This window comes from Mustela nivalis (genome assembly GCF_964662115.1).
Source record: "Mustela nivalis genome assembly, chromosome: X".
NCBI lineage: Eukaryota > Metazoa > Chordata > Mammalia > Carnivora > Mustelidae > Mustela > Mustela nivalis.
The window spans coordinates 87017320-87043920 of record NC_139040.1 but is presented as its reverse complement, the minus strand read 5'-3'; the positions used below and the strand labels follow the sequence as shown (position 1 = coordinate 87043920).

General features: G+C 44.9%; 1 protein-coding gene across 1 annotated transcript; it reads right to left on the bottom strand.

The window, feature by feature from the left end:
- Window positions 1-978: 978 nt before the first annotated feature.
- On the bottom strand, window positions 979-25051 carry ITIH6 (inter-alpha-trypsin inhibitor heavy chain family member 6; the record flags this gene model as incomplete). Its single annotated transcript, XM_082716524.1, is given in 27 exon segments — window positions 979-1154; window positions 1157-1278; window positions 1777-1844; window positions 1846-2165; window positions 2168-2261; window positions 2263-2708; window positions 2711-2748; window positions 2750-2799; window positions 2802-2856; window positions 2858-2913; window positions 2915-3258; window positions 4125-4191; window positions 9748-9792; window positions 9794-9868; window positions 15384-15418; window positions 15421-15555; window positions 17894-18032; window positions 18036-18058; window positions 18061-18121; window positions 18994-19105; window positions 23501-23502; window positions 23504-23638; window positions 23642-23656; window positions 24772-24794; window positions 24797-24856; window positions 24859-24928; window positions 25031-25051. Coding segments are annotated over 27 exon segments (2787 nt in total).
- Between the last annotated feature and the right edge of the window lie 1550 nt (window positions 25052-26601).

Here is a 26601-nt window from a genome sequence, read left to right as displayed (position 1 = left end):
GGAACAGTTTTCTATGGTAGACATGATTGTAGTCTGCCCTAAGATAGTGACAGTTGAGGTGGTGAGAACTGGGTGCATTTAGCAAATATGTCAGAGGCAACATTGCCAAGAATTGAAGATGGATGGGATATTGGCAGGTGGTGAAGGAAAGGGGCATGTCAAGGATCTCATGCCCAAATCTGTATCTCGGTGACTTACTGCCACCACCAACTAGTTCTAATCCTGCCCTATAATGTCTCCCAAGAAATGTTGCTCTTCTTAGGAAGAGAGAACAATGGAGTGGTGGAGCACATTCAGTCTGCAACCAAATGATGCAGGCCCAAATGATGCCATCCAATGATGCAGGCCTAGTTGTGTGACATGGAATAAGTTACTTCAGTTCCCTGCACTTCAGTTTCCCCATGAGTAAAATGCAGGTATCCACAGGTTGTGTGTGTGTGAGTGTGTGTATGTGTATTAAATGAGGGACTAAAAAAGCAATATATAGACAAGTACCTGCACATACAAAGGACTAAAAAATGTTAACCTTTGTTACTTCACAGTCTTTAGGAAATTTAAGGATAATTGTTATCTTTTCCAATTTGTGTACCCCTCTCCTTAAACAGGGCTGTATATAGAGCACAAAAGAACTAATCAGACCTGCCTTACCCAGTGATGCCTCCAGTTAGAACCCTGTATCCCTGCCCTGTCCTGGAAACATGAGCAATTCTGTTGTCCAACAGAGCAAATGTCAAAACCACAACTTGATCAGTTTCTTTCTGTTTCGCTTTCCCAGTCTTAATATCCCTCCTCTCTCAGGGCCTCTAATTCTGTGCTTAGGTTCTAAGGCCCAGAGAGGTTAAGTAGCTGATTCAAAGTCTCAAAGCAAGCAAACAGGCAACTGTCATCACTAGAATCTGCAGAAGCTTTGTACATTCCTAGTTCCCGGAGCTCTCCATTCTTACCTCCTCCTCATGGCTTGACCTCTTGCCCGTGGCACTAACCATCTTCATCAGGAGTGAGGAAGGTATAGAAAGCTGGTGTGTTCAAGGACTCCATGATCATGGACTCCACCATTGACTTAGACAGCAGCTCTAGCTCCTCAGGGAAATGGAGCAGGCTGGTCACCTCAGGGAGGATGCTAGAAGGCAGCAAGACTGGCACATTTGGGGGCTGCCTTCTGGCATAGGCCTGGAGCTGCTGGAGAGGCCCATTGTTGGGACTTCTGACACAGGTAGTCCCAGAATTTGCCTGGTGTTTGGGGGCCCCAGCAGCAGATCCTGCTGAAGCCAGAGCTTTCTCAGGGCAGCAGAAAGGGCAAGGTGGAGTCAAAGGGAATTGGGAAGGGTGCTCCAAAGACAGAGGTGGTCATGGTCTTGCTGGGACTTGCAGGACTTGAGGTTGTGCTTGTGAATGTGTTTGGATCCTGAGGAGGTAGGGGCATTGGTCTGACAGGTCTGGGGGATAATGGGGTTTTGGGTTTATTGGGGATTGGGGTCCTAGGTTTGGAAAATGATAAGCTTGGGTAATTTGGGGGAGCTGGGGTATTAGAGTTAAGAGGTGTTGGGACTGGGGTGCCTGGCTGGCTCAGTGGGTTAAAGCCTCTGCCTTCGGCTCAGGTCATGATCTCAGGATCCTGGGATCGAGCCCGGCATCGGGCTCTCTGTTCAGCGGGGAGCCTGCTTCCTCCGTCTCTCTCTGCCTGCTTCTCTGCCTACTTGTGATTTCTGTCTGTTCAAATAAATAAATGGGATCTTAAAAAAAAAAAAAGAGGTGTTAGGATTTTAGGGATGTTAGGTTAAGAGGATGCTGGGTTTAGGGTGTGACAGATTGTTTGGGGTCTTGTGAGCAGGAACCTTTGGTCTAGTTTTGTGATAAGTGTTTGAAGACCTGAAGCATGGAGACTCCAGGATTGGCCTGTGGCAAGCTTTTGGGTGACTGTGATGTGAGTATCCCAAGTTGGGAATGTGATAGAGCATCCAGTTTGGGTTGTGATGGAACACCAGGTTTGGAGGACAGTGGAATATCATGTTTCACAATGCCAGCTTTGGGCTGGGATGGGGTGCTAGGATTCAGAAGTGGGACTTGTGTCTTGGCAGTCATGGGTAATAGGGTACCAGGATTCTGGTGTGATGGCACGCTGGGCTTCAGAAGCATTAGGGCACCAGAGTTTGAGGGCCAAAGGTAGCAGTTTTTGTTCTGAGAGTTGGCTGAACCAAAGTGCCGGAATCCTGTTGTGTAGGATTTGGGGATTTGGGGTGTGCTGGGATGGATAGGGTACTTAGTGTCCTGACCCAGTGGCTCCAACTCCTTGGAACTGGACATAATTTCTGTAGAAGCAGGAGCCATTGGGGATAAGTAGGACCTTGGTTTCACAAGCCCTAATTTGGGAGAGACCTTGGGTAACAAGGCTGACGGGGCTGTGCCTGTCCCGAGGCCACGTCTGCTGGCGGATGAAGGCATAATGGTGCCTAGTACAGCTGCAGTGGAAATCTGTGATCTGACCTTCCCACTTGCCTCCTTGGGCTGCACCATAACCAGTGAAGTCAGAGGTGTGACAACATTGTTTTCAAGGGACAGCTTGAGGACTTCGGTGGCCAGCAGGCGGCGAGCAGACTTGGAAGCATCCCTCAGCAACTCTCCACTGGTGGTGTAGGCCCAGAGGCAGCAGGTGAAGTGGGCTACGTTGTAGGCCCACTCCCCTGGGACACCAGAGTTCTTCTGGCTCTGCTGGTGGCTGCCTCACTGTGGCAGGCTACAAGAAGCTGACTCGGGGCCACAGGCTGCCAGGTGGATGCCAAGTTCCTGCTTTCCTACCTGCCTGCCTGTGCCTGTCCTGCCACCACCAGTTCTGAGCCACGAAAATAATGGGGAAAAGGTCCAAGGGGAGGCCCCAACCAAGCCTCCCAGAGGAGGGGAGGCTCTCCCTTCAAGAATGCACGTCTGCCAGCGGAGGAATGGAGATCTCCTCATAGAGGCCCTTCAGCTGTAGGGCTGCATCAGTGCCCTCATACGTGCACCAGGCTTCTCCCTGGTTCTCCAGGGGCAGGTGACACAGCAATGGGAAGTCAGCCTCATCCCTGAAGGCCAAACTAAAAAGGGACACCCTGTTGCCCAGTGCCTGACAGATGTTGGAGAGGATCACCCTAGGGGTCATCACACTGGCTATGGGCTCCGCATCTGTCAGGAAGATGATGAGACGGATCCTCCTCACACTGCAGCCCTGACCAGTTTTCTGATTGCTGTGGTTTAGCAATGCTATGCTGTAGCAGAGCTGCACTGATGTTGGTCCCTAATTGGGAAGCAGACTGTGAGACCATCTTTTCTAGTTATTTCTATCCCCATTGCAGACACCTTAGACACCTCACCAACCTCTCAGGCTCAGTCATTTCTCATCTTTGCTCAGGCTGTTTCTGCTGCTTATCCTTCCCAACACTCCTGCCCCCCCCCACGGGTTCCCCGAGATCTGACAGTGGGGCCCACATGTCCTTGGCTTTTATCACTCCCTGTCTCAGACTACGATTTGCCTGTTTCCTGGGGGGATATCTGAGACAGGCATCTCCCCAATGATAGCAACCCCACCTCCATGCTATAGGGGAAGGAAGGGCTGAGTTTACCAGAGGTGGCGGGTCGGGGAGACTTCAGTACTTCTCTGAGAGACGATTGATCAAAAGCCAGAATCAGGGCAACAGCTTGACCAAGTGCTTGGAAATACCTACATAGATTATTGATTTTTAAAAGTTTTGGCAAATTTTTCTGAGTATGTGCTTTAAAGAAACGCAGGGCCGAAGAGGAATGTGCCCTAAAATACATAGTGCTATGTTCTTTCAACTAGGAAAGGGGAGGCAGAAGGATGAAGGGACATATTTGTATAAAATATAATAGTGATGTTTCAGGTATTGTGAGAGGTGAGGTAGATGGGGGAACAAAGGGAGCATTTCAAAAATTCCCCATATCTGGGGCACCTGGCTGGTTCAGGCAGTAGAGCACGTGACTCTTAATCTCAGGGTCATGAGTTCGGGGCCCATGTTGGGCATGGGGCCTACCTAAAATAGAAAAATAAATAAATAAATAGATAGATAGATAAAAAGGAATTCCCCACATTACCACAGCCCATCCATTTCAGTGGGTAGGTCTACACTTACAACCACCAGCTTCCATGTGACCCAGGTAGTCCTTGGTGCTGTGGATATTCTGGATGCTAGCTAGATGCTAACCGAGTCAGAAAAGGTGATGGTTTAGAAGTGGTCGTTGACCTGTGCGCCACCCAGGATCACGTTCGTGGCCTTTTCAGTCTGTGGGATATGGGTGAAATGAAGGAGATGGACCAAGGCTGGAGGTCTTGCTCAAGACTAAAAAGTTATTTCTATACAAGGTATTGAGGCCTAAGTGTGGTATGGTTTTAAGACTCTCTGACTCCGGCACTCCGTAAGTCTAGAATTCTCGGGGTCAAAATGCTACAGGCCCTTTGGATCTAAGCCTAGAACTGCACTGTCCAATGGAAACTGCTAGCCACATGTAGCTACTTAAATGTAAGCTAGTTAGAATTAGAAGAAAAATTATGAATAAACTGTTCCTTTACTTGCAGTAGCTACATTTCAAGTGCCCAATAACCACACAAGGGTTATTGCAGAGCAGTGGCTACTCCTGTATGGGACACCTCAGAACTTCAGAACTTTTCCATCAAGATAGTTCTATTAGACAGTGGTGGTCTAGAAGGTTCAAGCTCCATGCTTTCAGGGTGCTAGGGTCCTATGTGTTCCATGGTTCCCGGACCCCATGACCCAGGATTCAGTGATTCCAGGACCCTAAAGCTTAAGACCTTTATGATTCTGGGTCTTTATAACTTCCTTTAAGTGACTTTGCAAGCTCTGGTTCTGCCCTGTGTAATCTGTTCTTTTACCTCACCTTCCATTTCTTCTAGGCGGATCCTCTTCTCAGTCCCCAGATAACCCAGATCCCATTCCCCCCCGCCAAACTTTGCTCTTATTGTGCCCTTTAGGTAACAGACCTTTCCACTTCCCCTTTACTTATTCATATCTTCACTGCTCCTTCTCTGGGCAGCCCTTCCTTGATTGCTTACTCTGACCCATGCCCCTTGTACCCAGATAGTCCCTGTCCCAGATGGTTTGCTCGCTGTCATATGTAGAATGTTTTCATTTTCCACACTGATATTGAGCCCTCTGAGAACAGGGCTTTGAATACTTCTCCCTTTTGGCTCCCTTATCCGTAACAATACCTAGCATAGGTCTAGGCACATTAGAGTTTCAGGGAACAGGGAATGCAGGTCCTAGTATTAGGTACCTCTTACAGGGCACTTGTTATGTTTCAGGCACTGTGCCAAATACTTAGATGCATCAGCTCATTTAATCGTCATAGCAACACAATGGAAAAGATACTGATATTATACCCATTTTATCAGTGACAACACCGAGGCTCAGAGAGGCAGAGTGACTTGCTCAAGGTCACACAACTAGTCACTGATGAACCACAGATGCAAATCCATATTTTGGAGGTGTTAAACATTATGCCTTCCAAGTTTTATATTGTTATAGATTTCAGAGACCACAGGGACTACCACTTGTGACCCACCTTTCTCTACACCTTAAACTGATAGAAGATGCCTTGAATGCTTTCAAGGGGATCAGAGTCTTTCCTGCCACAGGATGAGCTCAGGGTAGAGGTCACACATTCTGGAATAGGGAGCTGAAGTCTTCCTCAAGACTGAAAGGTTATTTCTCTACAAGGTACTAAGGCCTAAATGTTGCATGGTTTTAAGGATTTAGCCACTCATTCTTGTTTTCATTCAGAGGACTGAAACATAGAGCATGATGGCCCTTCCTGAGAATCTCCCACTAACCAGAGACAAATCGTGTTTTTAGAAGTATGTCATTTAATCTACTGAGATTTTCCAGCTATCTGTCTGTTATTGATTTCTAGTTTATTCCACATGGTCTGAGAGCATATATTTATTGTATGATTTGTACTCTTTTACTTTGTTAGGGCGTGTTTTACAGCCCACGATGTAGTCTATTTTGGCAAACATTCCATGTGAGCTTGAGATGGATGTGTATTGTGTTGCTGTTGGATGAAGTACTGTGTAGATGTCAATTATTCAACTGATTAATGGTGCTGTTCTGTTAAACTCTGTCCTTACTGATTTTGTGCCTGCTGGATCTGTCCATTTGTGATAGAAGGGAGCTGACGTCTCTAACTATAACAGTGGTTTCATCTATGTCTCTTTGCAGTTCTAACAGTTTTTGCCTCATGTCTTTTGACGTTCTATTGTTAGGTGCATTACACATTAAGGATTGCTGTGTCTTCTTGGAGAGCCATTATATAATTATAGTTATATAAGATTTTTTTTTCAGTCTGAAAGCAGTCATGGTTTATTAACTGGCCAAACTGCAGAAATAGTGATGGCAGATACCTTAGTTTATCCTTCTAATAAGCTGTTCATCTGGTCTTCCCTATTGCCAGCAACTGCGCCTCCCACAAAATGGGTGATCCTTTTCTTCGTTCCACTTCATGGAGAAGATAATTTGCAGGGCCCCTGGAAGTTTTGTGGTTCTTTGAAACACTTTACAGTAATACTTTATAGGTCTTGTGAATCAGATCCTCCATGAAAACAATGCCATATTTACCAAGAGATCAACCAGTGTGTTATCTGTCAGGGATATTTGCTTTGTTTCTTTAAACAACGCATCTCCTTATCCCTGATAACTTACTTGCTCTAAAGTTGTTTCATCTGAAATTAGTATAGCTGCTTCAGCTTTTTTGTGATTAGTGTTCAGAATGGGATATCTTTTTTTCCCATACCATGACTTTTAGTCTATCTGTGTCTTTTTATTTAAAATCGGTTTCTTGTAGACAACACAGAGTTGGGTCTGCTTTTGTTTGTTTGTTTTCGTTAGGTTCCGTTTTGTTTTAATCAACACTGATAGTCTCTGTCATTTAATACGTGTATTTAGACCATTCATGGTTAAAGTGATTACTGTTATGGATAGATTAATATTTGACATGTTTTTAACTGTTTTCTATTTGCTACCCTTGATTTTCTTTTCTTTTCCTTCCTCCCTCCCTCTCTCTTTCCCTCCCTCCCTTCCTTCCTTCCTTCCTTCCTTCCTTCCTTCCTTCCTTTTTTCGGTCTTAAACTATTTTTCTGTCTTCTGTGGCTTTAATTGAGTGTTTTATACGATCCCATTTTCTCCTGTCTTTTAGCAGAGCCATTATGGTTGTAATGTTGTTGTTTTTTTTCCTTATTGATTGCCCTAGAGTGTGCAATCTGCTTTTACAACTAATCCAAGTCCACTTTCAGAAAACACTATACAGCTTCAAGTACCTCATGGAAGAATATTTCCAATTCATCCCTCCTGGCTCTTATGTAACATTGCTGTCATTAATTTCACTTATCTATAAGCTGTATTCACTGAACACATTATTTCTATCACTATTTTCAGCAAACTCTTTTTGTTACATCTATTAATTAAAAAAGAAAAGAGTTTCTTTATCCATAATTCATTCCTTTCCTAACACTCTTCCTTTCTTTATGTAGGCCCAAGTATATGAACTACACTATTTCCCTTCTCTCTGAAGAACTTCTTTAAACATTTACCTGTGCAAGGCAGGTCTACTGGCAAAAAGTCCCTCAATTTTTGTTTGGCTAATAAAGTCTTCCTAACTCATTCACGCTGGAAAGACAATTTTGCTGTATACAGAATTCTAGGCTGGTAGTTTTGGGGGTTCCTTGTTTTGTTTTGCTTCTCTTCAATACGGTAAATATTTCATTTCACTCTCTTTTTGTTGCATGATTTCTCAAGAGAAGTCCAATGTAATTCCTATTCTTGTTCCTGTATAAGTAAGGTGATATTTTCCATGGGCTTTTTTTTTTTTTTTAAAAGAAATTTCTCTTTGATTTTCTGTAGTCGGAATAGGATATGCCTATGTGTAGATTTTTTTTTTTTTTTAATCTTGCATGGTGCTCTCTGAGCTTCCTAGACCTGTGGTTTAGTGGCTGTCCTTTATTTTGGAAAATCTGTACCCAGTAATCCTTCAAATATTTCTTGTGTTATTTTCTTTCTTCTCCTCCTGGTGTTCCCATTACACATATGTGATACTTTTGTAATTGTATACAGTCCTTGGATATTCTCTTTTTTCATATTTTGTTTTACATTCTTTCTCCTCTTTGCTTTTCAGTTTGGGAAGTTTCTATTAACATATCCTCAGGCTTATTGACTTGTTCTTTGCCCATGTTCAGTCTCCTAATGAGCCCACCAAAGACATTTTTCATTCCTGTTATGGTGTTTTATATTTCTAGCATTTACTTTTTCTTTTCTTAGGGTATCCATCTCTGCTTGCATTACCTGTCTATTCTTGCATGTTATCCACTTTTCCCATTAGAGCCCTTAGCATATTAGTCATGGCCACTTTAAATTCCAGGTCTAATAATTTCTCTGCCGTATCAGTCTGGTTCTGATGATTGATTCATCTTTTTGGACTGTGTTTTGTTTTGTTTTGGTTTGTTTTCATTTTAGCATAGCTTGTAAGTTTTTGGTGAAAGCAGACATGATGTATCACGTAAAAAGATCCTAGGTAAATAGGCCTTTGGTGGGAGATTCTATGTTTATCCGGCCAGGAATTAGGTTGTGCTTGCTAGGTGCTAACAGTTTCATGTGTCAGAGGCAAAAATTTCTTTTAGAATCCTTGTTTTTGACTCCTCTATTGTCTTGGGTTGCTTGGGATAGTCTTTCTTAAAGACTCTAAGCTTCCAGTTCCATCAGCTATAATCTCCTGTTGTTATGCAGGAGTGCAGTGCATGTGGTGATATTGTGTGGGGGAAGGAGAAGCATTTCATTGTTCCATGCTAAAAGACTAAGGGCAACTATGCCCCTGAAATATGACCGCCACAAGTGCTCCTCAGCTTTTTCCTGACCTTAGTTGGGATGGGTAGGCTAGAAAAGTTTGGAGTTGGGTATAGCCTTTCCCCTACACTTGAGACTACAAAAGACAGCTTTCAATATTTCCCTTCACCCAGTTTGGTTACACTCTGGTATCGTACAAGTTAGTAGACTTGGGCCCCATGGGCTCTATGGTTCAGAACTTTAAGGCTGTACTGCTCCAGGTCACTTGGACTTTATCATTCTCAAGTCCCAGAGTATTGTAGTTCAAAATACTGCTTCCGGAACTTTATGGATTCAGGCTCTAAACTCAAAATCTCTTTGGCCTATGGCCCCAGTATTCCATTTTAAGGGTGCTCTGTAGAAGGGCGACAATATTTTAAATCTAGATGGATCCGGGACTTTGTAGTTTCTAAACACTACAATGCCAGTGCACTGTATTTTTCTGGCTTTGAGGTAAAGTAAACAAAATGAGACAAAACAAACCTGTGGCCTCTGGAAGGTTCAGAGTCTAAATTGACTATGGTTTCCTTTTTATACTGTTGACTCGGGTTTTATGACACCAGAGTTCTCCAGCTTGAAGGTTCTATGACTCTGGGCCCCTTGGTGATCTGAAGTTTTGTGGTTAAGGGTCCTGATGGTTACAGCCCCCCATGTCCAATGTTTCAATGTTCCCAGTATTCTGTGGTTTCAGGTCTATGTGGCTCCTGAATGTGCAAGGTACCAGGACCCCAAGGGAGGCCTTGGCCTCTAAGATCCCAGGGTCATGGGAGGTAGAGTCTCTGGTCCCAGGGGACCACTGTTCCTGTACTCTCTGCTTTCTGAGTCTTCTAAAACAAGAGCTATAACAGGTCTGCCGGGTCCTTGTTACCTGCTTCATCGTGGTGCCAAACATTGAGCCAGCCACTTGTATTAACAACGAATACCACATTTTTGTTGACAGGTGGGAGGCTTCTGGGGGCAAAATAATGAATAAAATAGCCCTCGTAAATCTGGACAAAAAGAAGTGAAACCAACAAGAAGTAGGAAAGGCAGTCTAAATCAGGTCCCCTCTTATTCTCCGGCATAGCACCCTGTGCCTTTTTCCTTCCTAGGCCTTCTCTCTGCTTCTAGTTAAATAGGCATCTGTGAGATTGTTTGTTTTAATGTCCACCTCCTCTACCAGAGCTGTGTCTCTGCTGTTCAGGCTGTCAGCCCAGGGCCTGCCCCAGAACTGTGGAGTGAACGAGGCTGGCTTGTGGCCCAAGGCTCCAAGGATCAGGATCTCTGTAATATGTGAGTTCCTGTTCATGAGAGCTGACTTGCACAGTCCTGAGGGCCCCTGGGGACATTTTGCCTGGGCTCCAGGAACTGTAAGTATTGTTTTAACCTCCCTTTATAGAGTGAGCCAGGGGCCCAGCTCCATTGCTGCCAGGGGCTGAGAGTTTGCAAGGCCTCCCTCTCTTCCTTAAGCCTCCTTTCTGCTGTTGCTGGGCAGAGTAGGCAGGGAAGGAGGGAGCAGAGGCTGGGTGAGCTGTCTGTTCAGAGGGGATTGGTTAGACCAGGTGCAGATGCCTTGGGCTGCCAAGGATGTGATTGGCTGCTGACCCCCTTCCCCCACTCCATCTCCCCTCTGCAGAGCTTGGGGGCTGGAACAGATGAGGGAAGTGGAGGCGGGATGTCCCTGGGGGCCAGTGTCAGCTCAGCCTAGGGAAGTATGGGCTTGCTGAGGGTCTGTGCTGCTCAGTAGCCTGAAGTAAGCTCTGCCTTGGGACAGCCAGCTTTACTCTCCTCTCTGCCATTCAGGCGCTCTCTGATCACAAGCCTGGACACATTATCTCCTCTTCTCTCAGGGGGAAAGGAGGATAAGGGAGGACATCTTGCTCTTTCCCTCCACTCTAGCCTCTGAGTTAATTCACACGTGCATGTGGAGGCTCTGTCTCCACTTTCTCCTGACGCTCTACAGCAGTTCTCAAAGACCTGGGTCATCCACCATACCACTGCCCAGGCCCAAGGCAGAGCCCAGCTGTCCTGAGATTCCTGCTATAACCTGAGCAAGTGAGAGTTTCTGGGAAAATCACATTCCTATCTCCTCATGGTCCCAGGCTCCCTGGTGGCCTCACACCTCACATCCTATAAGCCAGAGGCATGACCCAGGTCACCACCCTCTCACGTTCCCCTCAGCTGCCATGCCACCTCACTTGGAGGAAATGCTTCCTTTCCTTCCTAATGAAGAAAACTAATGGCACCAGGCCATGTCCCTTGGACTGCCCACCCCACCCTTGCACAGGGTTCACACACCCATACACCTCTTCCTCTATTAAGGACAAAACAGTCTTGTCCTGGACCCCATGCCCTCCCAGGCTCCATCACCTCCTCCGCCAGTCAGACCCTTCTCTCCAACCTGCCCCACACAAGCTCCTGGGTCTTCTTTAGGATATGGAAAGTATTGTGTCTTTTCCACCCACTAAGACAATCCCCACTGATCCCAATCCCATCAAAACTTTAAACCATCTTCTCTCCTCCCTGTAGCATACCAAGGTAATGGAATCACCAACTGCAGTGGTCGGCTCACGTCCAGTTTATTCCTCTCCACACCACAGACTGGCTTCAGCCCCTGCCACACACTGACTCCTCTCTCACTAAAGGCAACAGTACTTAGTTGGTTTCCAAACTCAATAGGTGTATTTTGATTCTTTTTTTTTTAATTTATTTTTTATTTTTTTATAAACATATAATGTATTATTAGCCCCAGGGGTACAGGTCTGTGAATCGCCAGGTTTACACACTTCACAGCATTCACCATATCACATACCCTCCCCAATGTCCATAACCCCACCACCCTCTCCCTACCCCCCTCCCCACCGCCACCCTCAGTTTGTTTTGTGACATTAAGAGTCTCTTATGGTTTGTCTCCCTCCCGATCCCATCTTGTTTCATTTATTCTTTTCCTACCCCCTAAACCCCCCACGTCGCATCTCTACTTCCTCATATCAGGGAGATCGTATGATAGTTGTCTTTCTCCAATTGACTTATTTCACTAAGCATAATACCCTCAAGTTCCATCCACGTCTTCACAAATGGCAAGATTTCATTTCCTTTGATGGCTGCATAGTATTCCATTGTATATATATACACCACATCTTCTTTATCCATTCACCTGTTGATGGACATGTAGGTTCTTTCCATAGTTTGGCTATTGTGGACATGGCTGCTATAAACATTCGGGTGCACGTGCGTGTTTTTTGATTCTTATCAGACTGCATCCCCCTGATGTATTTCACAACTGGCGATCACTTTTGGTCCCAAGAAGAATCTTCTCTCCTGGGAAACTCAGATGGCAAACTCTCCTTACTCTCTGACCAGTTCTCTGGCCCATTTGATTCAGTCTCTTACATGAGTTCCATTTTCTCTAAGCAGTGCTTTCTGGTTTTTTTTTTTTTTTCAGTCATGGCAAGCAAAGAGAATGATTATGCTTGTGTAACACAATGGAGGGAAGTGATGGCGATACAGAGCTCTGAGCAGACTGCTGGCAGCTGGTGGAGCTAGACACCCAGAGAGCTGAGGAGATCAGTGGCTGCTGGACCTTAGCAGTTGCCATCGTGGATCTGCTCTTCTGGCTCAACACATTCTCCCTGGGTCGCTTCCCTAGCTCTTGTACTGTCAGTCCCTGAATCTCCATGATGACCCAGTACCACATCTTTCTCCTGTCCAATGTTCTCCACTCTTCCCCTTCCACAACTGCATACCTGATCACTGTTAGACCCATTCCCTTGGACGTCTGAAGATGCTTCCAACGTATTTTGCCCAAACAATAAATTGCTATATTTCCCCCATCCTCCCTTTGTGTGCCTCTGTCCTTTACAGACCCTATCATCCACATGGTCACTCCAGATACAAACCTGAGCATCACCCTTGAATCTTCCTGTGCCCCTCACTCCCCACATCCAACCAGCTACCGATTCCTGCTGCTTTAATCTGCAGGATATATCCCAGGCCCACCCCTCCTCTCCATTCCAGACTAACAAAACCCAAATTCAAGACTTCTTTCTCTTTGGTTCTGCTCCTTCTTTTGTGGCCATGCATCTTTGCAGCAGCTGCTCAGTCAGGTCTTCCTAAACTCAAACCCCATAATGTCATTCCCTTTCATGGCTCCCTTGTCAACTTCAAGACTTATTCCATGTTCCTCATCACACCCCTGCAGCACTCGTAGCCTTCGGTCTCACCTCTTACCATTTCTTGTGTCTCAAATGAATGCTCCAGGAACTCCAGCCTACGTGAGGCTCCCTAAACACCCCTGGATATTTCCAGCCTTCATTCCCTGTATCGTGCAGGCCTCGGTTGGCTAGAATGTCTTTCCCATTTCACAGCCCCTCTCCCAACTTGGCATCCATTTTTGCATTCTTTTACCCAGGTCAGTTTTCACTTCTGCCAGGGAGCCCTCCCTGACCACCTTCTTCCCTCATGATGGCATCCGTCCCAGCTTGTGTTGTCATTGACAGAGAACTTTTCATCGTGTGTGTGTGTGTGTGTGTCTGTGTGTGTGTGTGTGTTTCACCCAGAAACAGTGAATAGGATCTCCGTGTGATTCACTTCAGGGTTCCCAGCATCAGCCAGCAGTGGGCATGAAGCAGATTAGGTACCCAGGGAGTCCCAACTGAGTGAATGAAGGGGTGAATGTGCAGGACTTTGAAAGATGGGCAACCTCAAGCAGGAATGGGAGGTCAGTGGAGGGATTCTTGGTAGGGGATGCAGGAGTCAGGGCACACAGTAAATGGGAGTATCTGTCTTGCTATTTAGTGCCTAATTCCATCTGTTCTGATTATGTTTCTGCTCCAGGCAATGGTCAAAAAGGTAAAGAATGAGATGCAGACAAATACCTCAATTAACACACCCACAGGATAGAACACCAGGTTAAGGCCCCTGCTGCCACCTACTGGCAGGGTACCCTCAGCTCTTATTTGGAGAGGGAGACTTATTTTACTCCCCCTCCGCAACAGGCTGTACCATACCTCTGTGCCTCTGCGCACACTGTTCCCTACATCTCTCTGCATCTGCTATTCCCTTCACCCCCAACGACCCTGGCAGAGGTAGAGTCTCTTCATATTTTTCCCAGGCTAATTTAAAGGCCAACTCCTTTAGGAAGGCTTTCCTGGAACCCTCCTCAGTGGTATCTGTGCATAACCCATTACAGATTTATATGCAGCATTTAGAACCGTTTATGACTGCCACAGGTCTATGTATCTGGCTGCTTAGGGGCTAGGATGTTCCAAAGGAAGACTAGGGGTTGTGTCCACCTCATTTTTGAGCTCCCAGAATCAGTGAGGACAGGACTGGGCTAGAGTAGCTCTGCTTGGTGGTGATGTATCCACATATGAATGAATGAGTAAATATGTGCAGGGGGAGAGGTGTTACCAAAGCACTATATTAGCCCAGAGCAGACGGGAAAATTGTCAATGGGCTGGGCTCATCAGAGAGGTAGCATTTGAGCAAGTTCTTCAAGGACAAGGACCAATGGAGAAAGGAGGGAGAAGACATTCCCAGGGCAAGCAGAGAGTATGAGCAAATACTCAGGCACAAATGAATGGCAAATTCAGGTGTTTTTAAAGAAAGGCATGTGGCGTGGTGTGGTGTGTGGGGCAGCTGGAGGGTGGTTCGTGTGCTGCAGGTGGTGAGAGATATGGCAAGAAAGGAAGGCTGGGACCAGACATCTCGGGCAGCCATGCAATCGTTGTCAAGCCAAGGGTCCTGGATCCATGCTGGAACCTCCTGGCAGAGCATGAGATTTCTGCATATTCTTCATGAATGTGTGAGCTCAGAATTAAGGGCTCCCTGTTTAGGCAGATGGCTCAGGTGAGGCAAAAAGAATTTTTAAAACTTAGAGACGGCATGAAAGTGTGAGGGAACATGAGAATATCAGAGCTGCAGAAAGTGTGAGAGCCCCATGAGTGGGAGAGACCAATTACTGGCCAATGGTTCACTTTCCAAAAGGACTGGTGAAGAGTGGGCTATAATTTACTTCAACCAAGAGTGGATTCATTTCAGGGTGCCTGGGTGCTTCGGTGGGTTAAGCATCTGCCTTCGGCTCAGGTCATGATGCTAGGGTCCTGGGATGGAGCCCTGTGTTGGGCTCCCTGCTCAGTGGGGAGTCTGCTTCTCCCTCTACTTCTCCTTCTGCCTCTCCCTCCGCACGCCCCCCACCCCTCCTCCTGCGCTCATTCACTCTCTCGCTCTCTCGCTCTCTCTCAAATAAGTGGAGTCTTAAGAAAAAAAAAAAAGCAACGGGTTCATTTGGAGTTTTATTCAATTTATGCAGTTCTGAGTCTCCAACACTTAGAGGAAGCGCATGTGTCTCCTGTGGTGTCAAGTCATGTGTCCCTATACATCATTCTGTCTGTGTTCACTTGTCCTCACTGATCTCTAGGGAAAATCAGATGAGCAATTTGCAGAAGCCAGATTACTGGCCAGGCCTGTCTGACTCCAGAGCCAGACTCTTTCCATTCCATTTCCATTTCCATTCCCCCTCACCTGCACATCTCCAGCGATGCCCTCCATGACTCCATGTGCTGGACCACAAAGTGGGCCATGGTGCCTGAACTGGAAAAGGCAGACTGGTCTTGCAGTGCTGGGCAGAAGGTGATATTCAGACACAGGTCTCTCCCCCTCTCAATCCTGGTAGATGGGGACGAGTCAGCCTCACCTGTATGGGTGGGAAGGATTGAGAGGGGTGGCATGGAGGGCTCACCAGGCAGAAAGGGATGACATCAAAAGGGGCAATATCTGAGCATGGGGAAAAGCAAACCCTGCACCACCCGCTGCTCCTCCTGCTTACAGCACCCTTCCACTTGCCCCAGTGCTATAATCCTCTCCAAATCCCACAGCTAGCTCCTCCTGCTCTGCCTCTTCCAGCAGGCCCAGGCTGACCCACCCAGCCCTCCCCACAGCTCCCAGGCTCTAGAAGTCTGACCCTCACCCACAACCTTGCCCTGGCTCACTTGCCATTCGTCCCTGGGCCCAGTCTCTGGAGGCGTGTCATGTCTCCACCTAGACCAGAGACCTGGGTCTCCTCCCACAGAGGCTGTGTGGTGTGTGCTGTGGAGAGAGACAAACACGGAAACGGGGCCTAGGTCCCCTCCCATGCCCCTTACTGCTGTGGAAAATTGCAGTCTAGCAAGGTTCTCCTCTGGGATAGAATTTCATGTGTTTTCTGACACACACAGCCCGCCACCCGGCCTTCTGACTCTCAGAATCACGTGTGTGAAGAAGGCTTTTAGCGCCTCATGAAATCACAGATGATTCTCTGGTCCCGGATGTTTGCCGAGCAGGCCACAAGATCAGCTCTTCTGGAATTCCAGCCCAAGACAAATGTCCATTTAGACAGGTCCCTGTGCCTCCCTTTTTCCAGAAAATGGAACCTTGGGAATTCTGTGTCCCCCCCCCTTCTTCCTGCTACAGCTGTCAGGAAGCTTAGGGGCAAACTGAGCCCCCATACTCTCTGAGACTTCTGCTTACATACATTCCCTTGGCTTCCTTCCTTTCAGAGGTCTTTGTTCTGTTTTTTCCCCACAGGATTGGCTCTACCCTCTGCTTTAACCTTTAAGGAGAAGGGGGAGGGAGCTGCCATTTATAGCTTAGGGCTTAAGAGTGCAGGCTGCAAGGACTCAGATGCTCCCTGTGGGCCCCTAGACAAGTTATTCACACTCTCTAAGCCTCAGTCTCCTCATCTGTAGCATGGGAATTATAATAACTCCTATTTCATAGACAGCGTTTGTGGGGATTAAATGAGACCATTTACGTAAAGCACTTGGAACCATACTTGGTTCTTAGTATGTGCTCAATAACGCTAACAATTACAGTTATCATCACATCTTCATGAGACTCTGCACCAGTGATTTGAAGGAAGGCATTTTCTCAAATTCTCACAATGGTCCTGGGCTGTGGATGGCATCTCCCCATTGTACTGGTGGGAATAGTGAAGCGGAGCAGTGGAGTCATTTGCCTGTGGTCCCACCTTAGGAAAAGGTCAAAGCCGGGTTCAGAACCCAGGTCTGTGTGTGTCTTTATGTATGTATACCACCCTGCCTCTCTGGGTCAGTAGGCTCAAATGAGGCAAGGCCTCCAAGCTAAACAGTTTGGTGAGGGTGGTCACATGGCATGAGTGGTTTCTCTGCGCCTGTCCATTCATCTCCCAGAGGAGGTGGGTAGGCCCGCTCAGTGGTTTTCCAATCTGGCTGAATACCAATTTCACCTGCAAATGGGTTAAGAGCATAGATTCCTGGGCCCCTCCCTAACTTACTGAAGCAAAATCCAGAAGGGTGGGGTCCAGGAATCTGTATTTCTAACAGCTCACATAGTGATTCTGATGTAGCCAGTCTGGACTTCAAACATCTGTAGATGAAATTTTTTATATTTTTTATGTTTTTCACCATACGGTACATCATTATTTTTGTTTGTTTGTATGTTTTAGACTGAGCCACCCAGGTGCTCCAATTTTTTTGTGTGTGTGTTATGTTAGTCACCATACAATACATTATTAGTTTTTGATGTAATGTTCAAAACAAGGCTGGCAGCCAGGACAGTTCTCTGGCCTAGAGAGCCTGAGATGGTATCCTCAAGGGCAGCCTGCACTTCACACTATTTTCCCATTGCCCTTGCATTCTCAGGCATGAGTGGTTTTTTGAGGACTGCCAGGTTTGTCTAGGTTAGCTTCTGCAACTTCAGTATTATCACCACATGATTTAATGGAGCCCACCCAGCAGCCCCTACTCAATTTTATTTTTTCATAAAAGAAATCACAACTGAAAAGTTATTGGACTTGCTCATTTCACACAGCTTGCATGTGTCAGACCAAATTTATGGCACAAATATCTTGAAGTCCAAGTATTACCCCTTGTTATTTGAATGCAGAGGGATCTTGGCAGTGAGGTCAGGCCACAAGTGGTATTAAAGGGAATCCCAAGTGCAGTTTCTTATTTTGGGGAAGCCATTATGATGGTTGACACATAGTGCTGCTGACATTCCCCTGTGGGTGTTGGTACACAGGTGGCTATCCTTCAGAGGTAGCATGTGAACATAGCTAGTTCCCATTCTTTCTGACACTGTGACCTCCACAGTCAGCCTTGTGACCAACTGGCCAAGCTTCAAGCTAACCACTGCCAGGTACTGGCCCTGGAACCATCATAGCAGCCCCTCATAGACCAAGGAAAAGTCACCTCTAGACCTGCTGCCGGGCTAGTAGAGATTCCGAACTTCTCTCCTTCTAGTCCCTGAGCATGAAAGGGGGGAAGGTGGAAAGGGGATGAGATCTCATAAGGGAAGAAAATGGATAGATGGCCCAGTTCTGCACATGCCCACCCTGGCCCTAGGATACCTGGCTGGGCTTCTAGTTCAACTAAACTGGGCTTCTAGTTCAACTAAACCCCTCACCCATAGTTTGTCATCTGCTCGTTAATCTCTCTTCCTCATTCACACTCCTAAATATTGTGCCTGATAAATTGATTCACAGGCAGCTTACACACAAAGAAACTCTGTGGGTGAAAATATGGCTAATGTTTTGTTTTATGAAAAATGTTTTCCATTTACACACAATGCTTCTTTCCCATCAAATAGCCCCTCACACCCATCCTCTCCCCATGCTTTAGAGTAAACTTCTTTATATGCCATTAATTCCTCAGAATGTAGGAGCCAAACCTAAAGTTTATGTGCTTGATGAAACTCTTTTGGAAGCTGGGAGGAAACACTGAAGGAAGACTTTACATTTCTGCCAGTAGAATGAAACTGATTTAGGAAATAGGATTCAATTTAGAAAAATCTTACCTGAATATAACCTTACTAGAAGGTGCCAGTTCTTAAATAAGCCACATCCTGCTGGGAGGAGGAAAGTGGAAATGGGGATGTAAATTCCCATTTTTTGAACAACTACTTTCTTACAAGTTTGAATATTAATTAATTTATGTCATCTTCATATAATCTTATGGAGTAAAGAATATTATCTCCGTTTCATGGAGGTAGGAACTGAGGCCCTGGGAAAACATGTGTAAGTTCCTGATCACACAGTTAAGTGCTCGCTTCGGCAGCACATATACTGATCACACAGTTAAGATGAAATTTGTCACATTTCAGACTGGATGAAGCCTTATCTGATGCCCACATGAGCAACTGCATTTCCCTGCTGATGGGCTTTCTCACAGATTTTCTTTGCCTGGTGCTTCTCTTTGACTTCCACAACATAGACTTTATTGTTGATGGTCCTGAGAGATGAGGAATGAGAGAGACAGAAATAGACAAAGGAAAAAAAGAGGTGGTTAGAAACAGAGAGAAGATACAAACAAAAAAAGAAGGAGGAAGAGAAGGGTGGAGGATGGGGAGAGAGAAAGAGCAAAATTGTACCATAAAACTAGGGTGAGAAAAGGAACAACAGAAGAGAGGGGAGTCCAGGTAGATAAAATCAAGTGAAGCAGTTATCATTATCTCCATTTGTCAGGTGGGGAAATGGAGACCACACAGTTGGCATATGGTAGACCTGGTGCTGGGACTTTTTCATTTCTCAAAGTGTTGAATGAATTCCATGTTTTGGCACATGAAGTTATGGAACACAACTGAATATTTTTATTGTAACTGTTATGTGTCTACTGTAATATGTATTAAAATATAACTAGCACATTGAACCCATGAACTCACAAATATTGCTGCTTAAGATAAGACTAATTTAGTTAATCTCAAAAAGTATATCTATTTTTTAAAAACTACATTAAGTGATTAATATGGTGGGTGGTACATGTGATAAAAATTGTGAAAGCAAAATGCAAATCCCTGCTAAGGCATCTGGCCTGAATAGGGAGGGGGTCTTGACCTCAGAGAACTAATGGAATACAAGTAAGACTGCTTACCACCACACCTCCCTCAATTTTTTCCGTTGCTCTAAGAAGCTAATAGAGTATAAATTTCAAAGAAGAGAGGGGTCACTTTTTTCCCAAGCTTTTAGGAAAGGGTTCTAGAGGAGGTGGCCTTAGTGCTAGGCCTGAAAAACAGAGAGACTTTGGATACATGTTTTTTACTGGCCATGCCTTTTTAGTTTCCTTTGTTGGCTTTTTTCCTTCCTGGCATCTAACTCTTTGGGATGCTCCTAGACTCTGTTCTTAACTTCCTCTTCCCCTCCTCTGTTCTTTCTACAGTCCCTCTCTAGGTGATGTCATCTATTCCCATGGCTCTAAATATCATTATATGTAGATGACTCCCAAATCTGTATCTCTCTTGTTTACCTGTCCCATGTAATCCAGAGGTACATATCTAATTGCTTACTTGACATTTCCACTAAAATGTCGAATAGATACCTAAAGCCTAACATAACCCAAACTTGGTATCACCCTCACCTCCACAGTCTGTTCCTCCCCAGTCCTCCTTATCTCAGGAAATAGTTGTTTGGATGAAAATTTTTAGAGTCATGACTGACCCCCCCCTCTTCCTCTCACATTCCACATCTAATCCATCAGGGAATTTTGGCACTATCTTTAGATACATCCACAATCTAATTCTTACCATTCCTACAATTACTACCCAAGTTCAAACTACCAACATCTCTTGCTTGGACAAATGACTTATTAACTGGCTTCCCTCTGTAAAGCTCTGTCTCTTTAGTATCTGTTCTCTTCACAACAGTGAGAGAGGTCATTTAATCCTAAGTGAGGCCATGTCCCTTTTTTACTCAAAACTCTCTGTGACTATCTATACTTAGAGTAAAAGCCAAAGTTCTCACCAAGGGCCCCATGACCCTTCACAGTCTGGCTCAGTCACCTCTTTAACCCCATAATCTCCTACTCTTTCCCTCACTTATTCTGCTCCATCCACACTTCCCTCATTGCTGTTTCTTGAATTTGTTCAGCATACTCCTGTCTCAGAGTATCTGCAATGACTTTTCCCTTAGTTTGGAACACTCTTCCTCTTGATCTTTGCAAGTCTTTCAGGTCTTTGTTCAAATGTCATTTCATCAGAGGGACACCCTTGATTACTCTAAAATAGCACCTTCCTATTCACTCTGTATCTCCCTTGTTCTACTTTCTATTTCTTTGTAACACTTCTTATCCATAAACTGACATACACATCTATGTTTAATTTTTCCTTGTCTGTCTTCTCCTTTAATGCAGGGATTTTGTCTGTCTCATTTTCTGCTATATACACAGTGCATGGAATATGGCCTGGCACACAACAGGTACTCAACAATTATATGTATAATGGCCATTCTGGATAGACAACATAAAAACACAGAATGTATTTCAAGGAACAGCAAATATTTAGTTAGAGCAGAGGTGCAGGTAAAGAAGATATGGAGGGAAATTTGGAGTATTTGGGTAGGCCTAGAAAATAAAGAGATTTGAATACTAGAATCAAGGAGCTCAAATGGCAGTGAAGACTTTTGCTATGGAGAATAGGGAGTTAGGGATAAATCTTGAAAAGGGAAGGGATGGGTCAGAGCTGTCCTTTAAGGAGTTCAGTGTCCTAGAGAATATTCATGCAACTCTGTAAAAGGAAGAAAAAACAATCTCCATTTACATATGGAGAAACTGAGGCACAGATATGGGGTGAAGCATGGGTGAAGTTATTTGAGCAAAGCAGTGTCTGACAGGAACACTTGAGGAAGATATGCAGCTTGCAGAAGAGACCACTCAGGAGGGAAGTGTTTCTAGGGAGTTGAAACAGACTATTGCTGCACTTGTGTTAGGGGTGGGCTGGACTGGCAATGCCCCCAAGGTCTTCTGGGAGGTATGGAGGTGTAGGGTGGAGCTGGTCAGGCAGCAGCACACTGGGGCTTCTTGTGTATGCTCTGCCTCCAACAAGCATACTTTCCATAGAGTCTGCCCAAGAACATTTCCTTCAGCCTACTTTGCCTAATTAAAAAAAAAAAAAAAACTTTTGGTGTTTTTAATTTTTTTTCCTATTGGAGTAAAAATCCAAATTCTGCCCCAATACTTAGCCCTTGCATCATTTGACCAGCAACCTCTCTGGTTAGCCTTCATAATACAAATTCATACCAGCTGTTTTGCCTTTGTTCCTCTCTCCTTTCCCTGCAATGATTATGGTACCTTCAAATCTTACCTATATGGAAAATCATGGTTCTAGAAAGCCCACTTTAATCCCCTCAGCACCTCCCCTGTGAACTCCCTTGCCAGGGGCACACATCTTTCATCCTCCAAACTTTCCTTAACCTAGGGACTGCCACCTGCTCATCAAAACCAGAAGGTTCCAGATGACAAGGCCCAGGGCTATTGCTGAGGCTTGCAGGTAGTTTGCAGTACAGGGACCCCCTCTGGTGAAGGAGGTCAGAGCAAAGACTGAAACTGCCTGTGCTGGCCTTACTCAACTGCTAAATCTGAGTCCTTTCCCCAAGAGGTGGGGGGAACTTTTCTAGTTCACCCTAAGATGTTATATGGGCTAATGAGTCCCCAGTAAGCTTCCCTTGACCTGATCCTTCTCCCATTTTTATCATCTCAAAGAAGGCACTGTCTTCTACCAGGTCAGACAAGCTGAAATCAGGTTGGCACCTCTGTATTACTTACTTTTCACATACATCAGATTGTTTCTTCCCGTTTATGGTCTCTAATCCCACCAACACTGCACTGGCTCCAGCTCCAGCATCCTTCAGGTTTCTTACTGAGCTCTCTGTTTCCCAGTTGGCCCCTCCAGCCCACCCCATTTCATTATTGTCACATCTTACTTAAAACCTTGCCATGTCTCCTCATTATGGGCCATAGTTATTTCTTTGTTTTTTAAGGATTTATTTATCTGAGAGAGAGAGAGAGAGTATGAGTTGGAAGAGCAGAGGGAGAGGGAGAGAGAGCATCCAAGCATACTCCCCACTGATGGGGGATGGGAAGCTTGATCTCAGGAGCATAAGATCATGAGCTGAAATCAAGAGTAGGATGCTTAACGAACTGTGCCACTTAAGTGTCCTGGACTGCAGTTATTTCTAAAGTGATGGGCACATGCACATTGAAATTCCCCAGCCCTGCCTTCTCCTTACTCACCTGGTGAATATCTCATATTTCAAGCCTCAATTTATGTGTCATCTCTGTAAGGCTTTCTCTGACTGCCTGGGGATGGGGGAATTAACTGTCTCCTGGTAGGCCTCACCATTCCCATAATCCTGCATTCACACTTCTCTTTTCTCCCAGCACATTATTAAAACTACCTGCTTCCTTTTTCCTATCCCCCATTAGACTGTGAACTCTTTGGGATCTGGGACAGTGTATGATTTATCTTCCTCTTTCCATAGTACCCAGCCCAGTGCAAGTCACACAGTCGGTATCGTATCAGAAAATGTTTGTTAAAAAAATAATCAAGCTAATATTATCAGGGACTTATGTCCCTGGCACTGGTTTTAGCAGACATTTTCACATATGTAAACTCATTTAATTCTTGCAGGTGGGTCCTAATTTTATCTCCATTCTACAGATGTGTAAAATGAGACCCTGAGAAGTAAAGTGACTTGTCCTGAGTACCAAAATTGGCAAAGCCAAGATTCAAACTCAAGAAATCTGATTTCATAATGCATGCTCTTTATCACTATACTCTACTGAAAAAAAATGGACAAAAGAATGAACAAATGTCCACACGAATGAATAAAACAATAAGTTTGGAAGCAGGCATACATAGGTGAAATTGGAGATAAAGGGAAGGTGAGGCAGATGCAGGTCAAAGGTGGTTTTATGGGCCTCAGCATGTAGATTGAACAGGACAGAGGTGACCAAGGTGTGAGTACAGTGGGAAACTACAGTAGAGTGTATACACTAACTTGTCATCAACAGCTGAGAGAGAAGACAGGAAGATGGGTTAAGTAGACTCTCCCATGGGCCTACATGTGCTTAGGAACATGTACTTGGGAACCCAGAACTCCTGAACCACAGGGAACAGGTGGAGAAGCTGAAGACCAGAGAGGGGAAACTGCCTCTGTCACCCATTTCATAAATCTGCTTAATATTCTGTGAATTTTATCAAGTCTCAGAACCAGATTTTCAGGAGATCACAAATTAAGGGACATCTGTACAAGTGTTTCAGCAACTTCAATGTGCACATGAATCTCCTGGAGATCTTGTTAAAATGCAGATTTTGATTCAGCAAGTCTGGGCTGGGGCCTGTGATTGTGCCTTTTTCTGAAAAGCTCCCAGGTGATGCTGATGCTGCTAGTACATGGATTTTACTTTGAGTGGCAAAGCTTTAGAGTATAATAGAGTGGCTGTCATTCATTGAGCCCTACTCTATGCAAGGCACTGTGACAAACATATTTATTTTCTTCCTCTTCAAGATTTCAAGTATAAAAAATTACATCCAATAAATGCCATCATGCACCGAAAGCATGATAAGCATCTGGCACCCATGATCTTATTTAACTCTCGAATTGACTCTCTGAGCTAGATACTACTCTAGTCCACATTTTACCAATGTGTTAACTGGGCCCAGAGATTGAGGTCACTTACAATTAAAATACCGATCTTCTTCCTCACCTTTTCTGAAGCCATGATCCTTCCATTTATCCACATATAACATACACCTAGTTCATTCTCAGTGTTGGGCAGTGGGAAATGAAGGCATTTGGGATCAGATGGACCTAGGTTCAAATTTTAGTTCCGCCACTTCCTAACTAGGTCTTACTTAACCTCTGAGCCTCTGTTTCCTCCTCTATTTGATGGGGACAATAATAGAGCTTAAGTCACGGGGACACTGTGAGGACTAAGTGAAAGAGTAACTCTAAAATCTCTGGTGCAGCACCTGACATGTGCTTAGCAATAATATCTCTTTTCTCTGCCCCTAGCTTCTGAGTTGTAGGACTGAGAAAACAGATCCAGTAACTTTTCCCTAGTCCCCTTCAAAGAGCTAATTTTCTCAAAAATCCCAGACTTTGTTTCCTTTTCCCAGAACTAACCTTTGGGCTTGATGAGGTGGGCATGGAGGTCCCCAGTATGTCATTTCAAGGAGGATGGTCAGCAAAAAGCTGACACAGATGAGCATCTCCACCCAGATATCTCACCTCTGGCTTGGGTCAATCCCCAAATTCTTGCTTTCTTCAGGGTATCCCTTCTCTTGAAAGAGAGGAACTATCCTGAATGGTGGGGAAGACTCTGAATGTGGCATTGAGGCCCATACAATCCAGAATTGTCCAAGAGCTGGGGTTGTCATCTTGCCTGGAGAGGGGCCAGTTCCATGCCTCCGTTTTTCCCCCTCATCCAGCTGTAGATGAATAAAAGCTAAACATACTAGAGTTGTGGATCTGTCTGTTTGCTATGTTGGCTCAAGGTGGAGTTTTTCTTTCCTATAAACATCTAGAGGAGACCAGAAACTCAGGCCAGAGAAAGGTCACTTAGGATGGATCATCTTAAAAATGTTGCAATTATGAGAGAGAGGTTGGTGGTGCAAGGCCCCAATCCTGGTCCCTTCTGGCACTAACTTTAACTTTGAGACAAGAAAGGCTTACTTAGGGTCCCATAACTAATTAGAACTTCCACAGACATGAGACTTACAATATACAGAATAGTCAGAGGCCAAGACGGGCTAGGGAGAGAGTGAAAATATAACACAGTAGTTTAAAATAGAACTAGTGGATTCAGATCATCTGGATTTAAAGCTCAGTTCTGTCACTTACTGAAGATGTAACATTGAGATAATAATATTAATAGTTAGTATTTAATAGTATTAAGTTAATTAACCACTCTATAGCCTCCATTTCTTCCTATAACATGAAGATAATAATAACACCTACTTCATAAGATTGTGGTAAAGTTGTAATAAAGATTAAGTGACACTGTATTTTTGGAATGCTTGGAACAAGATTAGTGTTCAGTAAATATTAACTGCTAGGACTAGAGTGGGATGAGACCAGACTGAGATGAAAAGTATGGGAAGCTCCCTGTCCCTCTGGAGACCTAGGTGGAGGAAGTCTGGGGAGATGCTGAGTTGGTAGGCATTAGTCAGTATAGGGAACCCAGAGATGCTCTGGACTGTGTCTGCAGGTATAGTGGAGGATGACAGTGAGAAGTAGAGATGATAAAAAGATTACCTGAAGGTCTGCACATGGGATGTCAATATCAGCTAGAACCCCTGTCTCCCTGCCCTTTCCACCCATGTAGAGAACATACGGCTCCAGTACTTAGCTTCAGGCAAAATCTCTAACATCATTTTACAAACTCTGTAGGGAACACTCCGACTAGTCCTATGGCATTAGGTGCCACAGAACAAAGCCTCCTCATTTTGATATTTGGACCACTCATATCCTGTCAGTTGATACCTCTCCCAAGTTCACACAAAGTTTCCTGTCAGAATTTCCTCATGGAGGAGAGCCCTATTTAGAAAACAGCCCTGCTTGTACAACAGAGAAACCAGCTACCAGTCCTATCTCTTAACTAAGAATAGATAACCAAGGATCCTCAAGCAAATTAAAAGAACCTGCAGCATGGAAGAAAAAGACTAAAGTAAACAAATAAAACTACTGATCCCAGAGCAATTTGGGAATTTTGGAAACAAGAAAGAACTGCAGGGAAAAAATGATAATATTCTCAGTAAAATTCAAGAAGATACAGCATGAATAAAACAAGAGCTAGATACCACAAAACAGGAACAATCAGAGAAAAGAAAGACTCCTTAGAAACGGAAAATCACCGTAAGTGACTCTTAATCTCACAAAACAAACTGAGGGTTGCTGGGGGGAGGGGGGTTGGGAGAAAGGGAGTGTGGTTATGGACATTGGGGAGGGTATGTG